The sequence below is a fragment of the Protomyctophum parallelum genome (assembly GCF_964188405.1).
Source record: "Protomyctophum parallelum genome assembly, chromosome: 20".
NCBI classification, from domain to species: Eukaryota; Metazoa; Chordata; class Actinopteri; order Myctophiformes; family Myctophidae; genus Protomyctophum; species Protomyctophum parallelum.
This window is the reverse complement of record NC_139718.1, coordinates 37,084,398-37,111,897: the sequence shown is the minus strand read 5'-3', so window position 1 is coordinate 37,111,897 and position 27,500 is coordinate 37,084,398. Positions and strand designations below refer to the sequence as shown.

Genomic DNA, 27,500 nt, shown 5'->3' with positions numbered 1-27,500 from the left:
CGTGGAATTCTCGACCGTCCGCCGAATAGTAGAATGTCCGTGGAATAGTCGGATGCCCCCGTGTTTTACTCCCGAGATACGGACGTTTCTACTTCCCGACATTGGGAAAGTGCTTGTTTACAACTGAAACGGACTTCCTGTGCACTGACTTCCTCTTCAAAATAAGAGCCATGTGTAATGATTAGTCAACACTAGTTTTATTTCTAAGTCTACTTACAGGACGTTAATGAAACGATAATGACGTTTGAGTTCCTTTTGAATGCCTGTCAGATTTCTCGACATAACTTTCTCAGCTGTTGGTAATTCTAGGTTAAATAAGTTAATGTCCGCGGAATATTAACTAAGCCGCGGAATCAAGGATTGTTCTCCGCAATGCACGATAAATTAATGAATTAATCCCGGCGGGGATTGTGTTAAGTGATTCAGATGTTTAACAATAATTGAGAGGGTCCATTTGTTTTCATTTTACATTCTCAAGAGTCTCAATCTGTTACTCTTGAAGAGTTAAAGATCTATAAGGGTCCATTTACTAACGCTCCATCATTGAGCTGGGGACCACCTTGAACCCCCTCAAGGACCACTGGTGGTCCCCGGACCACTGGTTGAGAACCACTGCAGTGTAGAAGGAGCCTTGGATAGCTGACTGCAATAGGCAGTTAGTTACACACATTTGCCAACAGAGGGTGCTCCATGAACATTAATGTGTGTTCTGGTTAAATATAGATTGGGGGAATGTCTCTTCATCTGTCCCTACATGTTGGTTAGCCTGCCTCTTCTAAGCCAAGCACAGCATCCGGTATTGTGAGCTTGTAGATCTACTATATTCACAATATTTATCTAGAATAGTCAAACTAAATTCCAAGTGCTTGTCAGGGTGGGTCCAGTTGAAATATGAAATATGATTTACTTTTGGGGGTCGCTGCCTGAAAAGGTTGAGAACAACGGCAGATTTCATAAACCTTTTGTTAGATTTCTGCTGACATAGAATACGATAGATTCAGGTTCTAATCGAGAATGATGGAAGCAGTTCAGACATTTGGACGCTACGCACGGTACCAACACTTTACTGTATGTTACTGTATGATGTATATATTTTAATGAAATGATTATCTTTTGCTATATTTTAATTGGAATCCAGAAAAGTAACATTTGTATTTAATTTCAAATGCTTTTCAAATGCCTTTAATTATAGTTATGTTAACTTTATTCATGAACTAAATACAAATACATTGGACATAAAAAAGACAATAGCATTATTTTCTTTATATAAAAACATAACAAAAAAAAGACAATGGCATTGTTTTTAACTACTCATTAAGCTACTAATTTAGACTGAAGTGAAGCGGATCATGTCATGCATGTTTGGAATTGTAACAGCTGAAATCAATAATATGTAAGTATTCCAAAATTATTATTAATTGTTAATGTCGCGATGACATATGGTTAATGGCCAAAGCATTTGCGGGGGTCCCCAGCCATAAACGTTGAGAACCCCTGTCCTACCATATCATACATGGGCAACTGGCGGCCCGGGGGCCACATGCGGCCCCGCCTTCACTCAATGTGGCCCTCAGAATACTGATTGATTTCAGCTGTTACAATTCCAAACATGCAAACATGACCCGCTTTAATTACTTCAACTGCGTCTGAATTAGTAAGTTAATGCGTAGTATTAAAATGTTATTGTCTGTTTTTATGTCCAAAATAATTACTTTTCAGGATTCCAATTCAAAAATAGCAAAAGAAATCATTCAGTATTTCAATTCAAATAATAGCAAAAATAGCTGATCTACAAGCTCAAAACACGTTGCAGTGCGACGTATTTTGAGCTTGTAGATCGGCTATCTTTCGGCTACGACAGTGATATGCAATGTGGCACTCTGGAGTGAGTGTGGAACTATAGTAGCCCTCTACATCGTCAAAGTTGCCCACCCCTGTTCTATACCATCAGGACATGTTCAAGAGCATATGTTGTCATGTGTTCTATCCCTCTACATCAGGACATGTTGAAGAACATGTGTTGTCATGTGTTCTATCCCTCTACATCAGGACATGTTGAAGAACATGTGTTGTCATGTGTTCTATCCCTCTACATCAGGACATGTTGAAGAGCATGTGTTGTCATGTGTTCTATCCCTCTACATCAGGACATGTTGAAGAGCATGTGTTGTCATGTGTTCTATCCCTCTACATCAGGACATGTTGAAGAACATGTGTTGTCATGTGTTCTATCCCTCTACATCAGGACATGTTGAAGAACATGTGTTGTCATGTGTTCTATCCCTCTACATCAGGACATGTTGAAGAACATGTGTTGTCATGTGTTCTATCCCTCTACATCAGGGCATGTTGAAGAACATGTGTTGTCATGTGTTCTATCCCTCTACATCAGGACATGTTGAAGAGCATGTGTTGTCATGTGTTCTATCCCTCTACATCAGGACATGTTGAAGAGCATGTGTTGTCATGTGTTCTATCCCTCTACATCAGGACATGTTGAAGAGCATGTGTTGTCATGTGTTCTATCCCTCTACATCAGGACATGTTGAAGAACATGTGTTGTCATGTGTTCTATCCCTCTACATCAGGACATGTTGAAGAGCATGTGTTGTCATGTGTTCTATCCCTCTACATCAGGACATGTTGAAGAACATGTGTTGTCATGTGTTCTATCCCTCTACATCAGGACATGTTGAAGAGCATGTGTTGTCATGTGTTCTATCCCTCTACATCAGGACATGTTGAAGAGCATGTGTTGTCATGTGTTCTATCCCTCTACATCAGGACATGTTGAAGAACACGTGTTGTCATGTGTTCTATCCCTCTACATCAGGACATGTTGAAGAACACGTGTTGTCATGTGTTCTATCCCTCTACATCAGGACATGTTGAAGAGCATGTGTTGTCATGTGTTCTATCCCTCTACATCAGGACATGTTGAAGAGCATGTGTTGTCATGTGTTCTATCCCTCTACATCAGGACATGTTGAAGAACACGCCGGTGGGCCACGCTGACAGGCTGCCCCTGCAGATGGCGCTGACGGAGCTGGAGACGCTGGCCGAGAAGCTCAACGAGAAGAAGAGAGAGGCCGATCAGCGCTGTGAGATCCGACACATCGCCAAGGCCATGAACGAACGCTACCTCAACAAGGTATGCGTTTGTGTGTGTGGGGGTGGCGGGGGGGGGACGACGACGACGTTTCTGTGTTTGTGATTGTGTTTGCGTGTGCATAGGCCTGTCAAAATCATTACATCATTGCCTAATTGCAATTATTTGAGATAATTGCGATTTCTTTTTCCACGTTGAAAAATGTTTATTCAACATTTTTAAAGATTGTGGGAATAGCAGCGGCGGCGGTGGCTCAGGGGTAGAGTGCCTGGATGGTAACCGTAAGGTTGCCAGTTTGAACCCGGGCTCCCCCAGAGTTACTGTCAAAGTGTCCTTGAGCAAGACACTGAACCCCTAATTGCTCCCGATGTGCTAGTTGGTGCCTTGCATGGTTTCCGCTGCCATCGGTGTATGAATGTGTGTGTGAATGGGTGAATGTAATGCACAATCTCTGTAAAGCGCCTTGGATAAAGGCGCTATATAAATGCACCATTTACCATTTACCAATAGCAGATCTACAAGGGGTATTTCCACCATTCACGTTTTTATTTTATTTAAGTATAAAGTTATTGAATTATTTCACTTATTTGTCATGCCTTTCGTTTTACGAAGCCCAAACGCCAAATAAAAATAAGAAATGTGTTCATAATGTTCCAATATTCAACGGCAGAAACACAATGAAATCGTTAACCGCAATTATGTGCGTGACAATCAATCGTTAAGTAAAATGTCTTCGTGACAACCCTGCGTGCGTGCACATTGATTAGAATTCTACAGTTAGTGCTTTCTGTCAGTCAGTGTTCCTTTTCTGTTGACCGCTGACCTTTCGCTCTAAATCTCAGCTTGTATGATGGTCGGTTTGAACACGTGCTATTCCTACCCAGGTGCTGCTCGCTAGCGTTTTCCTTTGCCCGGTTTTGCTCTGATTCCTATCGGTTTGTTCGTGTTTCTGATTGTTCGAGGAAAGAAGCTTTTTCGCAGTCTGTTTCCAGTAGCTTTGAGACTCTCAAACAGTCTGCAGTTGGGATGGCTTGGTTTCCTTCATAATTCCACAAGCTTTGCTGACATAACGATCGTCTTACAGGGCTTGGATACAATTTACAATTTAGGCATTTAGCAGACGCTTGATCCAGAGCGACTTACATTAAGCAAAAACAAAAGCATGGCATACATCACATATATAAAAGTGATCTGAGTGCGCAGGAGGGTTTGTAGGGTACGATCATACTTGTGAGATATGGGGGAGCCATGCCTTTGGTTGCTTTGAATGCCAGCATCAGAGTTTTGTATGCATAACACATGCAACATGTGCATAACACACCGATACCTTTTTGAACCCCACTCACCCCTTAGCTTCTCAGTAACGGCAGCCGCTACCTGATTCGCTCGGACGACATGGTGGAGACGGTTTACAACGAGCCCGGCGAGATCATCAAGACCAAGGAGAGACGCCTCTTCCTGCTCAACGACGTGCTGATGTGTGCCACGCCTAACATCCGGTAAGGAACCGTCATTTTCCATGTTGCGGATCCCCAGATTCATCTGCGTTTGGCCACGGAATCTCATGTTATTGTTCATTTCCAAAGTGATCAAATTATTTTGTGCAATTAAATGGTCAGCTATATACCAATGATAAGTAGGCCTACCATTTCAGGATGTTTCTGTACTTTGGTGTTTAAACTCTTAGCATTCCTACTTTCTCTAATGTTAACTCTAAACAACTATCCTCTCTCTCTCTCTCAATTCAATGCAATTTAAATAAATTAAGTAAAACTAAAATGCACCAAATCGCGGCGAGTTGGTAAACTGTTCTTGGGGGTCCTTGTCATGGAATGGTTTAGTGATCACTAGCTGCTGTAATGCCTCGCTGAGCTGAGTCCCTCCCCTGCCAAATGTCCTCCTAACTCATACAGAAATATCTACTTGTTATTATTATGACACCGTTCATCTGGTCTTTTGCTGCCTACATACTGTACGTGTGTGGGTTTTCACACCTCGGTCAGTCATTTACCCGCACAGCAAACCAGGTGGAATTATCTTCTCTGCAGAACACCAACGCAGTATTTTACGTGTATTTTATTCTCTTTACTGTATTTCACACAGGTGTGATTCAAAACATTTAAAGACTGGCAGGGGAGCGCAGCATCGATTCTGGGCCCTGAAAACAAATGTCTTTATTGCCAAGCACAGGATAAAGACATACAGTTACAATTCATGAATGAGTGAATGAATGAACACATTCTTTTTGTTCCCTACATGGGCCAAAGTGGGCCTATATGACACATTTAACCAAATAAATTGAAAACGACTTATAAGTGCTTAAAATGAAATGACTACAAACAATGTCAAAATGTACAAATGGGCAAGGCGTGTTCAGGTGTTTCATGTTCAGGGGTCCATGTTGGTCCATGTGGACGTTTTTGTCAACATAAAAAAAATCCACAGACATACAAAATGAGCGGACAATAACATTAATTAATAGAAAAACATAGAGACCATAACATGTCTGTAGTTCTGAGTGTTCAAATGGAACATCCATTTGTACACTCAGCGTTAAGGGAGTCTTGACATTCAGTAATTGGGTCTTATGACCCAATTACGAAATAAAAGCATTATAATGGTGTGTTAAAGGTATATTCAGTGATTTCACTCAAAAAACCTTAGGTTTCGTTTTTGGCTGTGGGACCCAGCCTTTCGTCCAATCAGGACAGAGAGTCAAAAACGAAACCTAAGGTTTTTTGACCCCCAGGGGTTAACTAGGGACAGGGAGGAACTCCTTATATGGTCAGCACACTCTATAGTAGGGAGGATTATCACAACAAAACAAAAAAAATAAGTGATATTTGAATTAAGTGAAATCACTGAATATACCTTTGAAGCAGAAAATCTCAAATTTTGCCACAGACAAGACCAAGTCTTTGCCATGTTGATGACCCCCGGTCGGGTCGTGTCCCCTCCCCCTCCCCCCCGCAGGGTGAGTCAGGAGGGCAGTGTGAGCGGCAGCGCCCCCTTGAGTCAGAAGTTCCTGTTGAAGTGGAGCGTCCCCCTCAGCCTGGTGGAGGTGCTGGAGTTCGGCTCCAGCGACGACCTCACCGACAGCACGCGCCCCGCGCCGCACTCTGGGGACAAGGTCGTCATCAACGCCAAGCCAAGTATGTGTCCTGTCCTCTCATGTTGTCTCTGTCTGTCTGTCCGTCCGTCCACTGGACTTGTTCTGTCAACAAAATAGACATAAGGCCAATGTCCAAGCAGGCCGGTTAGCTCAGTTGGTTAGAGCGTGGTGCTAATAACGCCAAGGTCGCGGGTTCGATCCCCGTACTGGCCACAGTGTGTTTTCTTTGTGCGATAGCTGATCATCACCGCGACTGACGTAATGGTGTAGTTTTCCAACCCTTTAAAAACTACGCCGCGGTGATAAGCTATCACCAAAAACTGGAGTATGTATGAACCTTTCTGCTAGATGGTGCCTTTAAAGCCTATTCATATTTTTAGGTGACAAGGTGACCACCGAAAACTACAACATCACACACCGCGGTGGTAAGCGACTCACCCAAACACATCTCTCTGTTATTACCAACCGGTCACCTTATCACCTAAAACGTCACGTCCTACTCCACGATTCATGGGCCTGCAGTACCAGTTTTGACCATTAGGGAGACGACTTCAACGTTGCCCAGCCATTATGGGTGTTTGGTTATAAGATGGTGTCTGTCAGTTCCCATAGAGACCATGATGCATACATACAGAGTGTGTGTGGGACAGTTTGACTGTGGTGGTGCTGCACGCACGCACGCACACACACACACACTCGACACAGACAGACGGACACAGACAAGTGACTTCAGTGTTTCCATCGTGCCTTCAGGACAGCTGCTGAGCCACTTGAAGCATTGGATGGAAAACCATCCGGGGCCACAACTGGACTGTATGATTTGTGGTCAAAGTCCTGCTGTTTTTATCCTACGATGAAGTGTGTGTGTGTGTGTGTGTGTGTGTGTGTGTGTGTGTGTGTGTGTGTGTGTGTGTGTGTGTGTGTGTGTGTGTGTGTGTGTGTGTGTGTGTGTGTGTGTGTGTGTGTGTGTGTGTGTGTGTGTGCGCGCGCGCAGGTGCGTGCGCGCAGGTGCGTGCGCAGTTGCACGCGCGCTCTATGTGAGTTTGAGCTGAGGTCAAAGATTGGAGTTTCTATTGGCCGTGACCGTGAGCTACAATTACCACAACACTCCTCTCTCCTTTTTCCTTCTCTCTATCTCTGTCTCTCTCTCTCTCTCTCTCTCTCTGTCTCCCCCTCTCTCTCTCTGTCTCAGTGTCTCTCTCTCTCTCTCTCTCTCTCTCTCTCTATCTCTCTCTCTCTCTCTCTCTCTCTCTCTCTCTCTCTCCTTATGTTCCAAAGTGTTGCATACATTCATCTCCAGCCAAGTCATTTCTATATTAATGTGACATGACGTAGACCACCTATGAAACCCTATACTGGGTTCCAACGGGGGTCCCCCGGCTTCACAAGCATTTGAACCACTTTGCCCATATTTAATACAGTGGCAATTCAAAATAATAGCAGATCTACAAGCTCGTAGCGCGGCACTTGGTGCCGCGCTATGAGCTTGTAGATCAATAGCTAAAGTGTGCAATGTATTTAGTCGCTGCTCCTGGGCGGGGGTCACCGGAACGATATATTTTCAGATGGTGGTCCACGGCCTCGGCCAAATGCATTTGAATCGTTTTGGGGTCCTTGACATGAAAAAGGTTTGAGAAGAACCACTGATAGAAGCTGTAGCAGTAGTATAGATCCCCTGCTTTGGACCTGCGGGTTCATCCTCTTACCCTCTGGGGGGGTCCTCAGGAGGGGAGATAAATATCCTCTGATCCCCTCCTGACCCCCATCCATCCTCTCTTCCACTCATCCCCCCCCACCACACGCCTCACGGTTTCATTTCACTCTCCGTGTCCTCTTTCCTCACTTATTTGAAAATAGACGATCGTGACGCGTTGTGCGAGTTTGTAGAGATGCTTTTTTTCAAAGATTTTTTTGCTAGCTCCTCCTATACACAGGTTGTCTTTAGTTCAATGTTTCTTTTGTAAACGCCATTGACAATGAAGGGAAAATGTACGTCATAATGTGCCATTTACGTCATATTGTCTCTTTATTGCTAATGGCGTTTTACATCAGCATTACATCACCTAATCAACATGAGTTAGACTTTAATATATCAGCGCCCCTCACTTCACACGGGTGTGATTATTTTTAAATATATTTGGAACTTGTGAAACGGGACATTCTGCACAATGTACACTGACGGAGTACTTTTACCTTTGGTACTTTATAATAATAATTATAATAATATTAAAACTATTTGTATACGTAGCACCTTTCATGACATGAAATGCAGCTCGAAGTTATCCTGGGCACCATTCCATTTCAGATTCATGAACCGGTCGGGAGCGGATGATATCGCTACGTCATGTTGTAGTATTGTTTTGTAGTCGGCAATCTTCCGGAACTTCCTTTTCCCTCAAACCGATTTTTCTCAATAAAAGCTACAGGCTACGAGAGCTTTTTTTTGTTGTTGTTATTCTTCCGGTTTGAGGGAAAACGAAGTTCCGTTTCATTGTTCCTGCCTGATAACTACAAAACAATACTACAACATGACATAACGATATCGTCCACTCCCGAGCGGATCATATACCCGAAATGAAACAGAGACCAGGCTTTTATTAGGCACTCGATAAATAATATCACGATATTCGTATATGTTACGATATTGCGATATATATTAAATATATTGCAAGGGATTTCATCAGTGATATATCACGATATCTGTAACTTAAAATGAAAAAAATAACCATAAAATGCAAAAATCTGGAATTATGTAGTTATTCCAAAATATTAAAAAAAAGATCTGTGTCACAAACTGGCCAATAAGTACATGAATCTTGCCTCCTCCAAACCGTAAAACACTAACTGCAACATGTCCACAACTTGTCTGTCCACAACAATGGGCACTAGTACTAACACATCAATATCACAATATTAGATATATTGCGATCTTGCCGGGAGGAAGATATATTGCAGGAGGAGGTCGATATATTGGCAGACCCCTACCAAACACTGTCTCTCCTTATGCCACACACACACACACACACACACACACACACACACACACACACACACACACACACACACACACACGCGTGCGTCAGAGCTTAGCAGATGTGGCAGACGGAGTAACATCTGGTAACATCTGGTGTGACCGGCGGGGCAGGGGGTGGGCTGACCCACATTATATCCTAACCTGAAGTGACACACCACTGTACAGTATGTCTGTTGGTACACAGTGTAATTACTAGTGGCGGGAACACAAATAATTATACTGTAGGGTCTGTGTCTGCGTGCGGATGGATGTATCAACCAGCTTCACACATGCCATGCGTACTCACGATTATGACGTTTTACTTGACGATTAATTCTCCCTCAAATAATTGCAATTGCTTCTGTCTGTCTATTACATCTGTTTTGGCTTTTAATCTTCGTAAACAAAGGTTGCACAGGGCAGATATGACAAATAACTTACATCATATATTATTAATAACCGACATTGGAAATGGCAGATCTACTGTACAAGCTCAGCTCAACATTGAACTGAGTATGACGATTATGGCGATTATGCAAAAAGAATCATTGCGATTAGTGGATAATATGTACTAATTGTGACAGGCCTGTGTGTGGGAGAGTGTGTGCACGGATGTACTGGGAAGCTACACGTTGCCATGCGTACCTACTACTTGCATGTGTGCATCACGGTCGAGGCTCCTTTTTAACCCATTTTGGGGCGGGAACCTCTTTAGCTATTGAAAAATAGCAGATCTACAAGCTCATAGCACGGCACCGAGTGCCGCGCTATGAGCTTGTAGGTCTGCTGGGTTTTTTTTTATCGTGAAAAAAAACCGATTTGAATATATATATATATTCTTTCACAGCGTGAACGTTTTTAACTCGTATCTGGGAGAGTCCCTGGAACAACATATTTTCAGATGGGGGTCGACGGCCAATTACATATAATCTTGGGGGTCCTTGACATGAAAATGTTTGAGAATGACTGACATAGAAACATAGGGTTTTTCAGAAAACTGTCGGGATTTAGAAGGCATTTGTAGAATCGTCCTCGGGTCTAAATGGGTAAATAAGAGAGAATAGTTCCTAGCAGCCCAGTGTGTTGGTGACCAGCCTGCTAAGAGGCTATGAATGGACTCTCTCCAGGACATGATGTCACCTCTCTGGATGTCTGCCTCGTTACGTCAAATCTTTTATCCACCACGCAGCAGCAGTCACAGACCGTGACGGTTGCTCTTTTAAGTCCACAAAGACTTACATTTTGTTATATATCGTGTCTGTTGGGTGGAAACCTCATAACTGTCCAAAACTGTTACCTTTCAGGATTAGAATTCCAAAAATGGCCAAAGTTTCAAATGTATCTGCTGCTTTCGATGCCTCTGTGTGACTCTGTATGGTGAGCAACTAGGCCACTCGGGCATTCATTTTCATTTACACAAAAAAAAATAAGAAAAACACAAAAAGTTATAATTTGGACTATGCAGAGATACAAGTTTATAATACGACAGATGCACGAAGCTGCCCTTCCTGCCCAAGCTGCGGCCCTTTCCTTAGTTCCTTGATTGTTTTGTTATATTAGACACACAAAAGGGGGGGCGGTTTGGTCTGAGCTCACTGTGCCCTGTCATCTCCAGCCAGGGAATGGATGATGGAATGGGCCAAGTGTCTCTAACGAGTCCGGAAAACACATTGTTGAATTGGACGCCTTTGTGTTAGTCTACTTTTCATACTTTGTGTATTTTCAGTTTTTTCACAGTATGGGGGGATAGGTCCATTATAGTATCAATGGATTTGTACATCTATTCTAGATAGGAGCATTTTTAGAAGCCTATACTTTCCTGCTAAGGAAAGGCTTTCAACATCTTAAAGCCGCCTTTGCTTTGCTGAGTAGCAAATGTGTCTTTTTTCCCCAGAAAACACATTGTTGAATTGGACGCCTTGTGTTAGTCTACTTTTCATACTTTGTGTATTTTCACAGTATGGGGGGATAGGTCCATTATAGTATCAATGGATTTGTACATCTATTCTAGATAGAAGCATTTTTAGAAGCCTATACTTTCCTGCTAAGGAAAGGCTTTCAACATCTTAAAGCCGCCTTTGCTTTGCTGAGTAGCAAATGTGTCTTTTTTTCCCAGAAAACACATTGTTGAATTGGACGCCTTGTGTTAGTCTACTTTTCATACTTTGTGTATTTTCACAGTATGGGGGGATAGGTCCATTATAGTATCAATGGATTTGTACATCTAGATAGAAGCATTTTTAGAAGCCTATACTTTCCTGCTAAGGAAAGGCTTTCAACATCTTAAAGCCGCCTTTGCTTTGCTGAGTAGCAAATGTGTATTTTTTTCTTTTTTTTTTACTAAAGACGAGAGCTGCTACGCTACCATGGCGCGTGTGAGGATCTAAAGTCCCATATAGCGTTAACCCATTCAGGATGGGAACCCCTTTTGGTGTTTTAAGCATTTTATTATATATATTTATACTTTAGCTGTTGAAAAATAGCAGACCTGATGATAATTATGGCAAATGTAGGAAGTGTGAGTAGAGAAGCAAGAGGGAAATGTATTCAGTATAACATAATTCATAGATATTATTTGACACCGACTAGATTACCTACTTAAAATGGGAATAGCGGATATAATACACAAAAAAGAAATTGGCACATATATGCATATGATTTGGGATTGTCGCATAGCATATCATTTCTGGTGTAAGGTACTGGAATTCCTTGAGAAATGGGTGGGATTCACATTGCCCAGAGATCCGCGGCTTTGTCTATTCGGGGACAAAGCCGGTTCCTGGCATAAATAAAAATGATTTCACAATTGTAAAGGTTGGACTTGGCTGCTGCGTAATTGGAAGGTTCCTACAACACCTGGGCTTAAAGAATTTTAATTATTAAAAGAAAAAGGAAAATAGCAGACCTACAAGCTCATAGCGCGGCACCGAGTGCCGCCCTACGATGTCGTAGGTCCTAAATGGGCTAAGGTAACAAGGAGAACTCCTTCTATCGCCGTGGACCAAAGAGCTGTGCTGCCCCCAATGACGGATGAACCATGAAAACGACACAAGGCGGCCATTACGCATGGCCATTAGCTCAAATGATCCGAAACGGTTTTTAGAAAACAAGAGCCACTGTTCCAGAGTCTAATTGTCCCTGTTTGATTCAATTTGTGTCCTTGTTGGCTCCACTAAACGTACATCTGAATGTAAGTAAGTACAGGGCGCGATGGCTTTGACTTCAATGGAAGCCTGTTGACCCTGAAAATCTGGCCAACAAAACACCACAACCCCTCACACCACAAGCATTCACTGTCACTGTATGTGCATCTTAAAGGACCACTTCAGCACTTTTCAACCTATCTTCATATAATAGGTCCTCTCTAATAATCATGAAAAAATTGCACCATTTTTTTCTACTCGGTCTGTGTCTCATAAGAGGGCTGTGGGCAGTTCAGAAACCGTCTCCCAGTGACATCATCGATGGGGAATACAACCTAATAAAAACTGCAGGCTTTCTAGTCCTGAAAATTTGCAATGTGAAAATGGAAGCCATCGTTCTCACGATAATGAAAATCTAAGCATTTTAGCAAAAAAATCTTGTATAAAAAATAATCTGCCTAATGATGATGTCACTGGAGGACGGTTTCTAAACTGCCCACAGCCCTCCTATGAGACACAGACTGAGTAGAACAAAATTGTGCCATTTTATCATGATTATTAGTGAGGACCTATTATATGAAGATAGGTTGAAAAGTGCTGAAGTGGTCCTTTAAGTACTGTACTTACCAAGTATAATTTTCAGGTATTTTTGCTGTAGTGGAGTATTTTAAATTTTCGGTACTTTTACATGTACTCCACTACATCTGAGAGGCTGCACTACAATGATTTTAAAACTTTTGTTACTTTACAGATTTTGAAATAGCTGATCTACAAGCTCACAATGCGTTGTGAAGCGACACATCTGCTATTTTCCAAAAGATCTTTATACATTTGAAAACTTGTGAAATGGGACATTCTGCCTAATGAGTAGCCTACTTTCTACCTTTGGTACTTTAAGTATTTTTGATACGAATACTTTTACAAAAAGTAAATTTCAATTTCTTGCAGTATTGATACTTTTCCTTAAGTAACGTAAGTAAGTACTTAAGTACACTCACCGTGTGTGTGTGTGTGTGTGTGTGTGTGCGTGTGCGTGTGCGTGTGCGTGTGCGTGTGCGCGCTCAGACGAGGAATCCTGTCATTTATTTACCTCCTGTACACAAACACTGTGGATCTCGGAGCGAAGGCGTTTTGAGAATAAGAGCCTTTGTAAGCAGGGAGGACCACCTACGCATGTGGACGGACGGGTGTCCGGGCCGGGGGCGCAGGCATCAGAGCGGGAGGGGGCACAAATTACCCCCCGCACTCCCCCTGTTAGCCAGCCCTCTGGGAGAAGACTGCACTGGGTTGCCATGGAGATGGATCACCGAGGCAGACTCAATGGCCATTGTGGAAGAGAGTAGGAGGATAGAGAGAGAGAGAGAGAGAGAGAGAGAGAGAGAGGGGAGGATACAGAGAGTCTCTAACAGAGAAAGAGAGAGAGGATAAAATCAGAGGGAGCTCAAGGCATTCAGGTGCCAGTAGCCAGAACCACTCATGTTTTAACCCATTGAGACTTTTCCTAATTCAAAATGATTCCATGATTCTTCAAACGTGTTCAAAGATGGCAGATGTACAAGCTCGCAGCGCGGTACCATGTGACGCGCTGTGAGCTTGTATATCTGCTATTTTGTTTTAAATAGCCAACCCAAAAATCTAAAATTACAGCTTTAACGCTTTTTAAGTGGTTTTAAATAGTTTATGGACAAACACGCAGTGTTGAAAACGTGGTTTTCACTCAGGTCTTCACTCAGACGACATTAGTGCTGTGTTTAGTTACTGCCATCATCATTACACAGAAAGAATAAATGTTTAGGAGCCGTGCTCTGGTCCCCACCTACACACTGGGCTGGCCATCAGCAGACCAGTTTTGTACTCTCAGAGTTTAACTAACACTCGAGCATAGTTGGCTGTGTGCGTGCATGCGTGTGCACGTGTGTTTGTGTGTGTGTGTGTGTATGGGTGCGTTCGTGCGTGCGTATACGTGTGTGGTCTGACACTAAGTCAGGACACCTCTGCATGAGCCATGTTCTGTCCTGCTATGTTTTCCTTCTGTGTTTTCTTTGTTCTTGTGGCGTGGGCGTTAATGTGTAACAAAATGGGTAAATCAGTCATTCATCATTAGGTTTGCTACAGTAACACACTATGAGAACAGGCTTGCAAAGACCTCTCCTCTATAGCAAACATGAATGCATTGTAGACTAGAGAGGGAGGGGAAGAGAGAGAGACAGAGAGACACACAGAGAGGGGAAGAAAGAATATGTACAGTATCACATATGGACACTCAACAGTATTTCATAAATGAGGATAGCCTCCGGTAGCTTCCATTACATAACAGTATAAGTGTTGTTTACACTACACACACATGCACACACAGCTTCCCTGGTCAGCTGCCGTGGCTCCCTAAACGGACTGACTGTGTGCGTTGGTTTATTGATCTTTGTCATGGTCAGAAAGTAGAAACCCAGTCTACTGCAGGGCTTTCAGTCACAGTTCATCTTTTTTACAGTGTCACACATTAACCGTTTTCTATGTTAGAAATGTCGAAAACAGTTAAAAATAAATTCCCGTTACTTTTCAGGATTCAAATTCAAGAACGGCAAAAGTGGCTGATCCGCAAGCAAAGCGTGTCGCTTTGTGCCGGGTTTCGAGCTTGCGGATCGGCCACTTTTGGTGCTTTTGTGTGACGCTGTACTAGCATGATCAAGTAGGGCATTAATGTACGGGGTGTTAAAAAAAAAACTAAAATTTAGAATACGAAGATACGAGATTTCTGCCCGACATCGATGATAAATAACACAGATCAATCCCAGTCACATACTGTAACGACCTTTAACTAGTCCCTCTGTCTGTGTGTGTGTGTGTGTGTGTGTGTGTGTGTGTGTGTGTGTGTGTGCGTGCGTGTGTTTGCAGGTAAGCTGTACATGGGTCCGGGGCAGCTATACCAGGACCTCCAGAACCTGATCCACGACCTCAGCCTGGTCAACCAGATCTCCAGCATGATCAGCAGCCTGAAGGGGAACTACCAGGTAAAGACCTGCTTCTTCTGACGACCATGACACTGATGCTAATTTGTCTTCTTCTTTCGGCTAATTCCCGTCGTCTGAAAGATCTGTTCGTCAGCTACCTTTTTTCAGCGACGCTACAACCGAATATAAACTAAGCTATGATGACTAAAGCTAAGACTAAATATATAAAAACTAGGCTAAAATGTTAGGGAGGCACTAGTGGAGAAGAGAGTAAATCAGTGTCATACATATTTTGAAGAACACCTGGAGACTGACATTCAGTGCTGGGGTCTTGTGATAAAAAATAAGAACATTTTAATGGTGTGTAAAAACTAAATCTAGAATTTTGCCGTAAATGGTGCATATATATATATAGCAAAGGTGTTCATAGCAACCATGCAGGGCACCAACTAGCACATCAGGAGCAATTGGGTTTCAGTGTCTTGCTCAAGGACACTTTGACACTCTGGGGGCGCCCTGGTTCGAACTGCCAAACTTGCGGTTACCATCCGGCCCCTCTACCCCTGAGCCACCGCCGCCGCCCCACACACAGACAAGGACAGACATTTTTCCATGTATGGAAATATTGATGACCCCATGGGACTATCTTAGACAAAGATGCAGTGTGGCTCATACAAAAACACCCTGCATGAAAGCCATAGTAAATAGTTGCACTACTTCAAAAGGAAAAAATCAAATGAATCTCAGCCATATTTTGTATTCACGACCGCGCAGGTCTTCTAACGTTGTTGGAATTCAGTCAATTCACAGAGTTTTCCTCCTGTGGTTTCACAGTTCAAGCTTTGTTTGTTTCCCGTTTTTGGGCAACGCAGAGCAAACAGAGCTCTGTCTGAGGCTGGAACGCAGTCAGGCAGACAGACGTGGTAGGACGGCCGCGGCAGACAGACCGCCCTCTGTCGTTCTTTCCGCATGCAGGGGAACTTTCGCAATGCACACTCGTCGAGTCTGTTGCACCTCCGGATTCCTCTGAGGTTGTGCCACTGGCCGCCAGCATGCGTCCCGCAGGCTGGTGCAACATGCTCCGTTTGTCCACATGTCCCTCAAGACTCTGGTATGGTAGATAAAATAAGATTTTACAAGCTCATGAGCCTAGCTATTTTTCCAGTGTGAGACAACGGCACGCAATTTAGTGTAAATTAGGCATAGCTCTAAAATCTTTATTCTACTGTACTTGTGGAGACATCTGGCCTTAACAGGTACAGTAAGCGCGCACGCACACACACACACGCAGGCCTGTCTGTGGAGGTGCACAGCTTGTGTTTGCGCTGCCCTGCTCGGCCTGCCCAGTGAGAGGAAACAGAGGGATGTGTGTCTCACGGTCTGGTCTGGATGGATGGAGGGAGGGAGGGGGGAGAGATTGATGGAGGGAGAGAACATGGGAAAGAACTACAGAAGGGATCTGAAGGATTAGATTGGGCCTGATATAGAGAGTTGTCGTATGCTTGCTGCCACCGACATGTACTGTGGGTTATTCAATACATCTGCCTAGAGATGTAGAACAGTGGTTCCCAAACCTTTTTGCCCGGTGTCGCGGTCACGCATCAATAGGGACTTTAAGCAACGACTGTTTTCAGGACCGCTCCGCTAGGCGGAAGTACGGGAGCTGTGACGCAATCGCTGTAGCTGTCAAAATCGCTAAGCAAACAGCTGTCGGCGACGGCGACATTGGTTCCCATTGTGACGCGTCTATGCAGCATGTGTCGCACTGTCGCACATCAGCTAACTTGCCGATATTGTTTAATTCGTATGCGCTGGACATGATCAGCAGTGGAAAGAGGAAGGTGCTGGAGCAATCTGTGTTATTCTAAAACCGTTTTAATAAGCATGCTTAATATGACATGGTATTAGTGTTATTTCTTCATTCAGAGCATGCCAACACATTACACGGCATAAGAGAGGTGATGGAGCAATCGGTGTAAATGTATGACAGCTATAATTTCAATAAACATGGTTACGACATGGCGTTGTAGACACTACGTGTAAGTGTTGGTTCTGCCGTAGTCGAAAGGGCTGCGACGGAGAGCAGGTTTATGTTTCGAGCACTGATCCATTTCCGGTTGCCGTAGCCGTCGTTGCTTAAAGTCGCTATTGTCTCAAAACACAGAAGACAGTCTGGCCTCAAGTAGCCTACACGCTGCTATATTATTATTATATCAACATAGTGTTATATCATCAACCTAACTGGCCAATGATATATACCAACAAGGACAGGATGATCTATGTGTGAAGTGAGCGGTGCAACTGTAGTGTGTGGGGGTCCCCGGGGAAAACATCCAGGGCCCCAGGAACGCGCCCGGTTCCGAAACGGTCGAGAAATGACAGAGTTATCGGGTTGCAGCTTTCCGTGCTAGGACGCGTAGACATACATACATACATACATACATAGGGACACGCGTAGCCGCTCAAAAAAGGTTAGGCCTATGTCTGTTTCAGAAATGAATTTGGACATGTGCAAAACATTAGTTAAACATGCAGAGTGACTCATTACTTTACCTGGGTTACATCATCTTCTGATACTTGAATGTTTTGACATGAAATAATAATCCGTAGCATCTAGTGTTTGTTGTATTAGCGCGAGCGTGACAAAATAGGCTGCAGCTGATCGCTGAACACACAGGAACGCTAAAGATGCCAAGGATTTGGCAGTGATGTCACGGTTATGCTATGCAACGCGGAAGTAACACGGACTCAAAGCTGTTTACCAGTAAGACGCCCTGAGGGCGAGAAGCGACCTCGCCCCCTAGGTGATGATCCAGTCTTCTCCATGTATGGCTATCCGGGGTTTGATGAGGTGAGTGTCGCGATATATGGAGACAGCCATATATGGAGACAGCCATATATGGAGCGTGTCACTTTACTATACTATACTAGGATTTCCTGACACCTCTCTCTCTCTCTCTCTGTCTCTCTCTCTCTCTATGTCTCTCTATCAGAATGTGAATCCGGTGGTGGCTCAGGACTGGGTATCGGGACTGCAGAGACTCATCCTGAAGAAAGAGGAGGAGATACGAGCAGCAGACCGATGTAGAATCCAACTGCAGCTACCCGGAAAACATGACAAGTCTGTATGCATACATTATTATTATGTACAGTCATTTGGGACATGTCTTTAGATATTGGCCTGGGCTATGATCAAATTTGACTTGACACGCACGCACGCACGCACACACACACACGCACATTTACGCTCCTCTCCTCTCTAGCTATAATCTGTCTCTCTCAGTTTAAAACATTACCCACATTACACTCCCCCCGACAGACACACGCACGCACACACACACACACTGCAGTACAGTACATTTATATCAGCACCTCCATCCACCAAATCTAATCTGATCTCACACCATGACAGCTGTTACACACACGCGCACGCACACACACACACACACACGCACTCCCTCTAAATATCTCCCCCTCTCATCCCTCCATCCCGGCTGTATTTAGCCAGTCCGATTATCCACTGGTATGTTTAGAAACACAGCTGTGTGTCTCTCATTCCTCCCCTGATCCCTCCCTTACAGGCCCTTACAGGCCTGTAACTCAGAGAGTTACAGGCCTGTAAGGGCCATTTGGTCCATTTGGTTACATTTGGAGACTAGTCTCGGGGCTACTATGGGTGTCCTTGGAATTTAAAAGTATGCAAACCACTTCCATAGACTAGACGACCACCCTCCCTCTCGGTCTGACACAGACAAACATACGCGTTGCACGCACGCACACACGCACGCGCACACACACACACACATGAATTGTCATCATGTATTAATGCCTTCTAGAGACCGACTGTCTAAACCTGCTCTCTGTCTCAACTTGCTCAGCAACGTTTTGGTACCTCCTTCAAGCTTGAAGAAGCTCTCGTACCACGCAGGCCTTTCTTATTTTTATTTGGTGTTCTTGCGAAAAAGCGTTTTTTTATATTTCTAATGAACGTGTGAATTAAATTATGTTGTGGTGTTTTTTTTAATTGAGCGTTTCGTTGTGCGTTGTAGGTCCGGCAGGCCGACGTTCTTCAGTGCCGTGTTCAACACCTTCAGTCCCGCTGTCAAACAGTCGTGGATCAGCAACCTGCAGATGGCCAAGCTGGCTTTAGGTACGTCTGCTGTACGATATGCCTACAGTAACATTCACTGCTGTAAATGGTGAGTTAGTTCACTCCCAACAGCACTGGAGCAATGCAAAATCATTTAACCACATTAACCCATATTCCCTATTCTGGGATGAACATTCAGCAAAAGAAAACAGCTCTACAAACTCACACAACATGCCGCTATTGTTTATATGGTTATATATGTTGTGTAGGGAAATAAGGAGGAGTCCTAATATGTCTATATATATCTGGTCATCGAAGGGTTTCAGTGGTTTAGACATGACAGTAATGTTGTGTGATGATATCTTCGATACAGGCTTTGAGTAGTTGAGTGCGACAACACTCAACTACAAATTGTAGTTCAGACAGTTATTTGTCAAAAATGATTCGTAACTGATGAGATGTGTGTGTCTGTGCGTGTGTGTCTGTGTCTGTGCGTGCGTGCGTGGGTGTGCAACTGTGCATGTGTGTTTAACAGAGGAGGACAACATGCAAGGCTGGTTCTTTGCGGAGGAGGATTGCAATCAGATTAAGAAACAGAAACACCCTCTCCTGTTGAGGCAGATGCCTGTGGTCATGTCTAAACTACAGGAGTTCAAGGTGGGTCTCGTCTCTCTCTCTCTCACACACACACACACACACACACACACACGTGCGCGCGCGCACATTATCTACCACCACCCACACACACACCTCCTCTATTACTTCTAGAGCGCGACTGATGCCATATTTGTCTGTCCGAAGCCATAAATCGTTGCATGTATCTTCATGCTTTAACTTTGTTTAATGTTTTTTGGTAAATGGATGGCCTACTTCTAGAGTGTCCCACAAAAGTAGTGAAAATAGCAGTGAGCGAAATGAGGACATACACAGTTCCCACTCCACAGTAACTTTCTTAAACAAAAAAAGAGGACTGAGGCACAATGGATTTAGAAAGAACAATACTTGTGACACCCTAAGACAAATCATAAAACTAAACAAAAGTGTTAACCTATCATCTGACTCAGGGGTAGCCTTAAGAATCTGAAGGCCCGTTTCAAGACCAAATATGAGGCCCCCATATAACTATGACATAATTATTTTGTTGATACAGCCGTATTGATACAAATAGTTTGACTGTTCAATATCACACGCAGCCATTACTCTCGACAATTAGCAATTCATCATCCTGTCGTCCCTTCAAGGTGTCTCCCCTTTACCTCCCAATGCTGCACATTTTACCAAGGTTATTTACATAAAATAGGTGTAACTTAACATTGTGGGAGAGAGCAAGGCAGTGAGAGAGAGAGGGCCAAGAGTGGCGGGGGATGACTGACGCCTGACGTTCAGTTGGAGCTTGGAGGCCCCCCTGAGGGTGGAGGCCCGTTTCAAATGAAACTAGGCCTCCTATGACTAACAGTAGAATTTAAACTATAAACGCTATAGAATGCCACAAACAAGCACATCTAAAATCTCTGGCCAGTACGGGGATCGAACCCGCGATCTTGGCGTTATTAGCACCACGCTCTAACCAACTGAGCTAACCGGCCCTGCTGCCCTTTGACCCCTGACTTTGCTTACAGAAGTGGAATGTAGCTTCTTGGTTCAGCTGATAGTTGTAGAATATACACTCAGTACGTCTCTGCATTGTATATTATGTATGTAATAGTATGAGGCCGGTTAGCTCAGTTGGTTAGAGCGTGGTGCTAATAACGCCAAGGTCGCGGGTTCGACTGGCCACGGAGCTGGCCACGGAGCTTTTGCGAGACCCAGTGGGTTCTTGCTCTGTGATGCTGAGTCATCATGGCCTTTGAACTGACTGTGTGTAGCCGTCACCAGAAGCAGTTGTTGTCAATGACATAATCCTTTGTTGTGTTCCACAATCCACATAGAGCTCTCTATTGTTAGGAGTGGTGACTGGTGAGTCAGTTGAATTACTTATCTGTGAGGCAAGCAGCAGGCTGGGGCAACAAGCTGACACCACGCAGCATCACACAGCAGCTTCTGAAGTGTTTTAACACATACAGGGAAGATATTAAAGGAAGATGTACTTTAAATGCTTAGTATGAGGTATAAAGTACAGCAGCCTTGTGTTCATAAAACAGAAAGATTGGGTATTGGGTAAGACTGACGTTATGTATCTTTCAGGACCTTTCACTGCTTTGTCTCAACTCAATGGCTCTGGTCTCAGCCACCGCGGTAGATATTTTGACATTTCGTTATTTATTTATTTTTTATGTTGCCACTACTGCTGGAGCAGCCTTAAACTACACAGGTTCATCCCGATGTTCTGGGCATCTTTGTGATGTTAGTGTTAGTGTTAGTAAAAAGCAGGTAAAAGAGTAACGTTTGAGGCAGACTAACACCAGTCACTCTACCGTTCACTGTAGTAGAAGAGGTGCGCCTGGTGCGGGTTTAAACCCTGCAGCTATGTCGACAGGAAATACGTAAGCTGCGACCATGAGACCCGTTTCTGAATACGTCTATATCGTTGCTGTCAGGCAGATATACCTTGTATCTCCATACGGTATTTCATCTTTTTATGTTTTTAATAAATGAATGCCGTATTTTATATTTAACCCATTCTGGGCGGGGTTCCCTATTTGTACCTTACCCCCTCAGGCCGGGAACCCATATTTGGGTTCTGTACAGTATGTACAGTATTCAAAAATGTAAAAATTTTGATTCTGCTATATCAATATTTGAAGTTTTTCAGAAACCTTAGGTCAGGATTTAGAGGCGTTTTTAGAATCGGCCTTAGGCCTGAATGGGTTAAAAAGTAGCCGATCTACAAGTTTGTAAATAGTATGTAGGGACGTGTAGTAAGCTTGTAGATATTTTTTTTTTATATTTAACTTTTTTTTGCCTATAATGAAAATAAATCCATTGGAACTTTTTTTCCCCATTCCCTGAAAAGCAACTTTTTTTTAACTTTTGGTTAGGTTTCTGCCCGACGGCGACAAAATGTCATCCTATCCTCCCCATGACCTATAGCCTTTAAACATAATGTAAGAGTAGCTGCATTCCATTTGTGTCAGTAAAGTGTGGGGTCTCAGCTAGGGCAGCAGGGCCGGTTAGCTCAGTTGGTTAGAGCGTGGTGCTAATAACGCCAAGGTCGTGGGTTCGATCCCCATACTGGCCACGAAGCTTTTAGATTTGAGTCGTCTGTGGCAGTTCAACTGCTACCCAACTACCTTCTGGTGAGTTCAGCTGCCATTAACATTGTAATGATAAGTGGCTTTCACACATCAGCCCAGATGTGTGAACGAACAAGATGATGGCCTTGGCAGCGCAAATTGATGATGTTTCTCTGGGAGCCATACTTTGGTTAGATATAGCATTGGTTAGACATTGGTTAGCATTTAGGTGTGCTGCCCCGTGGGAGGTTAGGGTTAGGGGAGGAGAGAGCCTCCGTCCAAGCTGCTTGGAGAGAAAACATCAATGTAGGTTTTTTTTTTATTAACGTTCAGGTTGGAAATATTAACCGATTAATCAAATCTCTGTGATACATATGGCTCATAAGTGAAACATTATGAATACACAAGCACGCCTCCTTACTACTGTGGTAATGTAGACACGGCTGCATACTTGTTACATAGAGACCAATGCTATTTGTCCAGTTTAGAGGCTCTGATGAAAAGTTGGAAGTAGCTTTGTTGTCTACATTAGGAGGACACATACTGTATTGTAGTTTGTGTTTTGCATTGGCTGCATCAATGGGAGACTCAATTAAATTCATCTGTCATGTTCTATTTCTATGGAAGGAAATTAATAAATCTCCCTCACGCTGTTATGTGGGACAGTGGGAGTAGCTAACGTGTGAATCTACTACCCCCACACACACACACACACACACACACACACATCGCCCCTGGTCTTATCAAACAGACTTTTTACAGTTATGTGAGAACCCACATATAATATGGACATTCTCATGTCGGCTAGTTGTTAATTGTAGTATTGTTCTTTCTTTATCCATCATTTATGCCTCACTCCTCTTTGTTTTCTATAACATTTAGCCGGGCTTCTTTTACAGTTTAAAAAAACTACATTTCCCAAGAGGTGGAGTTTCCACTAGCAGGGTGTCCACAGGTGCATTGAAATCTGTCAGTGATTAGATGTTGGTGATATGTTTGCTCGAGTCTGGTGGAGTTCTAACAGGCTGCAAGCTCAGAATAAAGAGAAGTTTTGGTTGAATCTAGTGTTCAAACCTCATCCTGGTGACTCTGGTGAGCAGTCCAGTCTTTCATCATTATCTGTTGTGTCACTGTCTGTTAGCAACACTTGCTAATAAGACCTCCAGCTGCTGTTGTTTCATGTGATCTGAATACCGAACATGTTCTCACCACAAATCAGATTTTTGGCAGATTGGAATAAGATTTATTTGATCATATCTTAACAACAAAAGAAGAAAATAACCTGATTTTTCTTTGCTGATCAGATTTCAATCACATTCCTAGTGGTTCAAATCTTTCTTTTTCTTTCTTTTGTTGGAAAAAAGGCCTACAGTTTTTTTTCACATCGCTTATACAAAAAATGCTTTATTGCAATTCCCAAGATTAGTTTTTTTGTTTATTTTTCTCCCCCACACCTCCCCCGCTTGTCCCCTCATGTCCCCTGATTTTCCAAGTGCTCCCTTGCTTGTTTAGGAAGGATCAGTCTGGGTCACTAAAGCGTTTTGGGGCTTGACATTTACACTTGACACTTGACAAAGTTAACTCGTAGTAGTAGTTGCCTAGTGAATTATTTCTGATGATCGTCCTCTCTCTCTGCTTCTCCTCCATGTTGTCACAGGTGGAGTGTGCGGTCCACAACCCAGAACCTCACATCAACACGGAGAGTACGGCAGATACCCCCGTTCTGGGCCATGGCTGTGTCTGGGTGAGAATAATTATGCCTAATTCATGCTTCTGCTATGAGTATGAATTCTATGTTGAGTCTTGTGTTATATATCTGCTATTTTTAATTAAGGGGCGCCTAGCCTAACAGCTTTTGTCCCCACACGTCTCAAGATTTGCCATTGACAATGAAAGGGGAATTCAGGTCAAATGTCCACTAAATCTTGTCCCCACATGTCTGAATATTTTCCACTGACAATGAACGGAGAAATTACGTCAAAATTCCGCTAAATATGACGTAAATTAAATATCAAAATATTAAACGCCATTTGACTTTGACTGGAAAATGTACGTCATATGTAAACGAGGAAATCAGATAACCAATCACAGGCAACAGGCATTCTGATTGACCAGTATGAAATGATGCATGATGATGGCCAATTAGGGACTACCTTATGTACCGTATGTAGCAATGTCAAATGTCCGCTAACATAAATTGATGTACGATGACAAGAGCGCCCCTCATTTCAAACGGGTGTGATTTTTGAATATCCAACCAATGTACACAGATGCTTTCCCGGTTGGTGTAATGGGTTAAAATGCATGTAAAACCCAGCCCTAGCTAACTACTATGCCTTGCTCGCCTCGTTGGTGTTCAGGTGGCGAGTTGCACCAACCAGATGGGCCAGATCTCCATCGTGGCCATGCAGAACTCCAGCCCCAAGGTGACGGAGTGTTTCAACGTGGAGTCTCGTATCCTCTGCATGGCATACGTCCCCACGGAGCACGCCCTGCACAACGGAGACGCCGCGGCCTCCGGAGACGCAGCCAACCACGTCAAGGCCACGCCCGCGGACACGCCCACCGTGTGCCTGGGCATGGAGGAGGGCAGGTACGCGGCGTCGCGTGGACGCACGTTATACCCACACTTTACCAGTTTTTTTCCACCACTCACTTCAGACGGGTCATAGTTTTTTGTTATGGCGGTAGTAATAAATCTCACGCATCCACCTGGGTGGTGGCAAACAGCTGGGCCTTGACAGACCATGCATCCAAACAGAAAAGTCCTATCTGATTGCATTAAATAACATTAATCAATGTTAGACTCACTTTGCCTGATGCTTTGCCACTCGATTTGCCTTCACTTTAAGCATACGCATACCCTCTATTAATTCTGTACTGGCCATATGCGACCAGATTTGACTGAGAGTCTGCCATCGCGCAACCTCCTTTCACCGGAGGAGAAGACCTTTTTTTTTTTTTTTGTGAATTGCACCACTCAGTTCACACAGGTGTGTTTTTTTTTTTTTTAATTAGTTGATAGCACCTAGGCAGACTCTTCACATACTAGAGCATGTCTGAAATAAGAAATAAGTGAAATGCGTAAACATGTAGCTAGGTGTAATGTTAGAGACCACAGAAGTGAACCTTTCAAGCCTGTTTTTTCTCTGCTTTCATATGACACAATAAAATCCAATGGCAGTCCCTCAGTCAAATTTGGCCACATATATATATATATATATATATGAAGGTCAGATCAACATGGAATGTCGAAACAGGAAGGATGGGTGGGGTAGGATCAACATATGGAATGGAGATATAAGGGTTTGAGGTCAGATGTAGACATGTGGCCGGCTCCATATTACATGCAGTTCTAGGTGATGATCCAGTCTTCTCCAGAGTCAGATGAGGTCAAGTGTCTTTGTCCAAAATTGGACAAGATCTATATATATCTATATGGTGGCGTGACCATATATTGAGATAATAATTACGGCACGGTGGCACATTAGGATGCCTGCTCAGATCACTCCTCATGCATTGAAGGAAGCATGAGCTCAGTTCGGAGCTCGCCCCAGGTTGGCAGAGGGGGAGTAGCGCCCAGGATTATAGCTTAGACAATTGGCACCGGGTGAAAAACGGGTTACAAAATCATAGGATAAAAAGATAATTGCGGTTATGAACTCGATACCACGGTATGCCGGCTTACACAACCGGTATTATCGATGGCAAGACTGTTCTACAAAAGCTAATTGTTATCCACTGTCCACCATGAAGCTATGGTTATGTCAGAGGAGATGGAATGACCCGGGTTGTGGTTCTTCTCATCCTGTTGCTCAGCATCATCGTGTATAAGAGCAGCCAGCGATCCAAGAAGGTCCGACTGCAACAGTTCTTCACCCCCGACAAGGTCACGGTCACCAGTCTGGTCTACCGACGACACTGTCTCTATGTGGGTCTGGTCAGCGGCTCAGTGGTCATGTACTCCAGAACACCAGGTAAGACAAGTGTGTGTGGTGTGTGTTAAGAGTTGTTCTGATACCAATACTGGTATCAGAAAAGCTGCCGATTCTGCCTAAAATGCTGGTGTTGGTATCGACGCGTATGCCAGTCTATGCCATTCCGATTAAATTGTACTGTTTTGATGTTTCAGTATTGTTTTATGCTTTTCCTTACTTTGTATGTATTCCTAGATCCGTAGATTCTTTAATTTCATGGACCACTATAAGTGTACAAATCCATAGGGATCCATTTAGAACCCCCTCAAGGAACCATGAGAGTCCTAGCTGGACCTCACTTTGAGATTGAAAAAAAAAACGAAACAAAAGAAACATACTGTTGTTGGATACGTACTCTGTGTCGACGCTACGCATGTTATGGGTATCGGGAAGGTATATATTGTGTGTGTGTGTGTGTGTGTGTTTATCTGTATGAAGAGTTTGATGGCATCTCTTTTGACCATTTTCTCTGAACTCCGTCTTTGTTAGATGTGTTGCCACTCCTGTGGGTGGGTTGTCAGTAAAATTGGGCCAATTACAGAGAGTAAATGACCTACATTAGGCAACACAGTGCTACTCTAACAGACGGAATATAGACCCATGTTGTTTAGAAGGTAGTCTGGGGAACCTGGGTCGCAGCGAGACATGTTTTGTCTGCTCAACCCCTGACCTTATCGTGTGTGTGTGTGTGTGTGTGTGTGTGTGTGTGTGTGTGTGTGTCTCTCTCTCTCTCTCTCTCTCTCTCTCTCTCTCTCTCTGAGTCAGTATTTCTGGGGCATTCTCTGGTACCAAGCCTGGCTGGGTTGTCTAGGAGAATCCATTCCGTTAGCAGCACTGACCTATTTCAGACGGAGAGATTTTGTCTTTTTGACGGGCCGTGAGGCCCGGCCGTTTGTCTGCAGTCCTCCTGAGAACCAGGAAAAAGGGAACGCTGC

General features: G+C 43.7%; 1 protein-coding gene across 3 annotated transcripts in view; it reads left to right on the top strand.

Annotated features, from left to right (window-relative positions):
- arhgef10 (Rho guanine nucleotide exchange factor (GEF) 10) overlaps window positions 1-27,500 on the top strand; it is a 121,006-nt gene that overhangs the window by 71,054 nt on the left and 22,452 nt on the right. For all 3 annotated transcript variants that reach the window (XM_083792591.1, XM_083792589.1, XM_083792590.1), the window contains 10 exons: window positions 2,981-3,151; window positions 4,463-4,608; window positions 6,083-6,261; window positions 15,270-15,385; window positions 18,319-18,446; window positions 19,375-19,475; window positions 19,951-20,072; window positions 24,246-24,332; window positions 24,949-25,181; window positions 26,408-26,565. In XM_083792591.1, coding sequence (XP_083648717.1) covers window positions 2,981-3,151; window positions 4,463-4,608; window positions 6,083-6,261; window positions 15,270-15,385; window positions 18,319-18,446; window positions 19,375-19,475; window positions 19,951-20,072; window positions 24,246-24,332; window positions 24,949-25,181; window positions 26,408-26,565 — 1,441 coding nt within the window. The remainder of the gene's footprint in view (window positions 1-2,980; window positions 3,152-4,462; window positions 4,609-6,082; window positions 6,262-15,269; window positions 15,386-18,318; window positions 18,447-19,374; window positions 19,476-19,950; window positions 20,073-24,245; window positions 24,333-24,948; window positions 25,182-26,407; window positions 26,566-27,500) is intronic.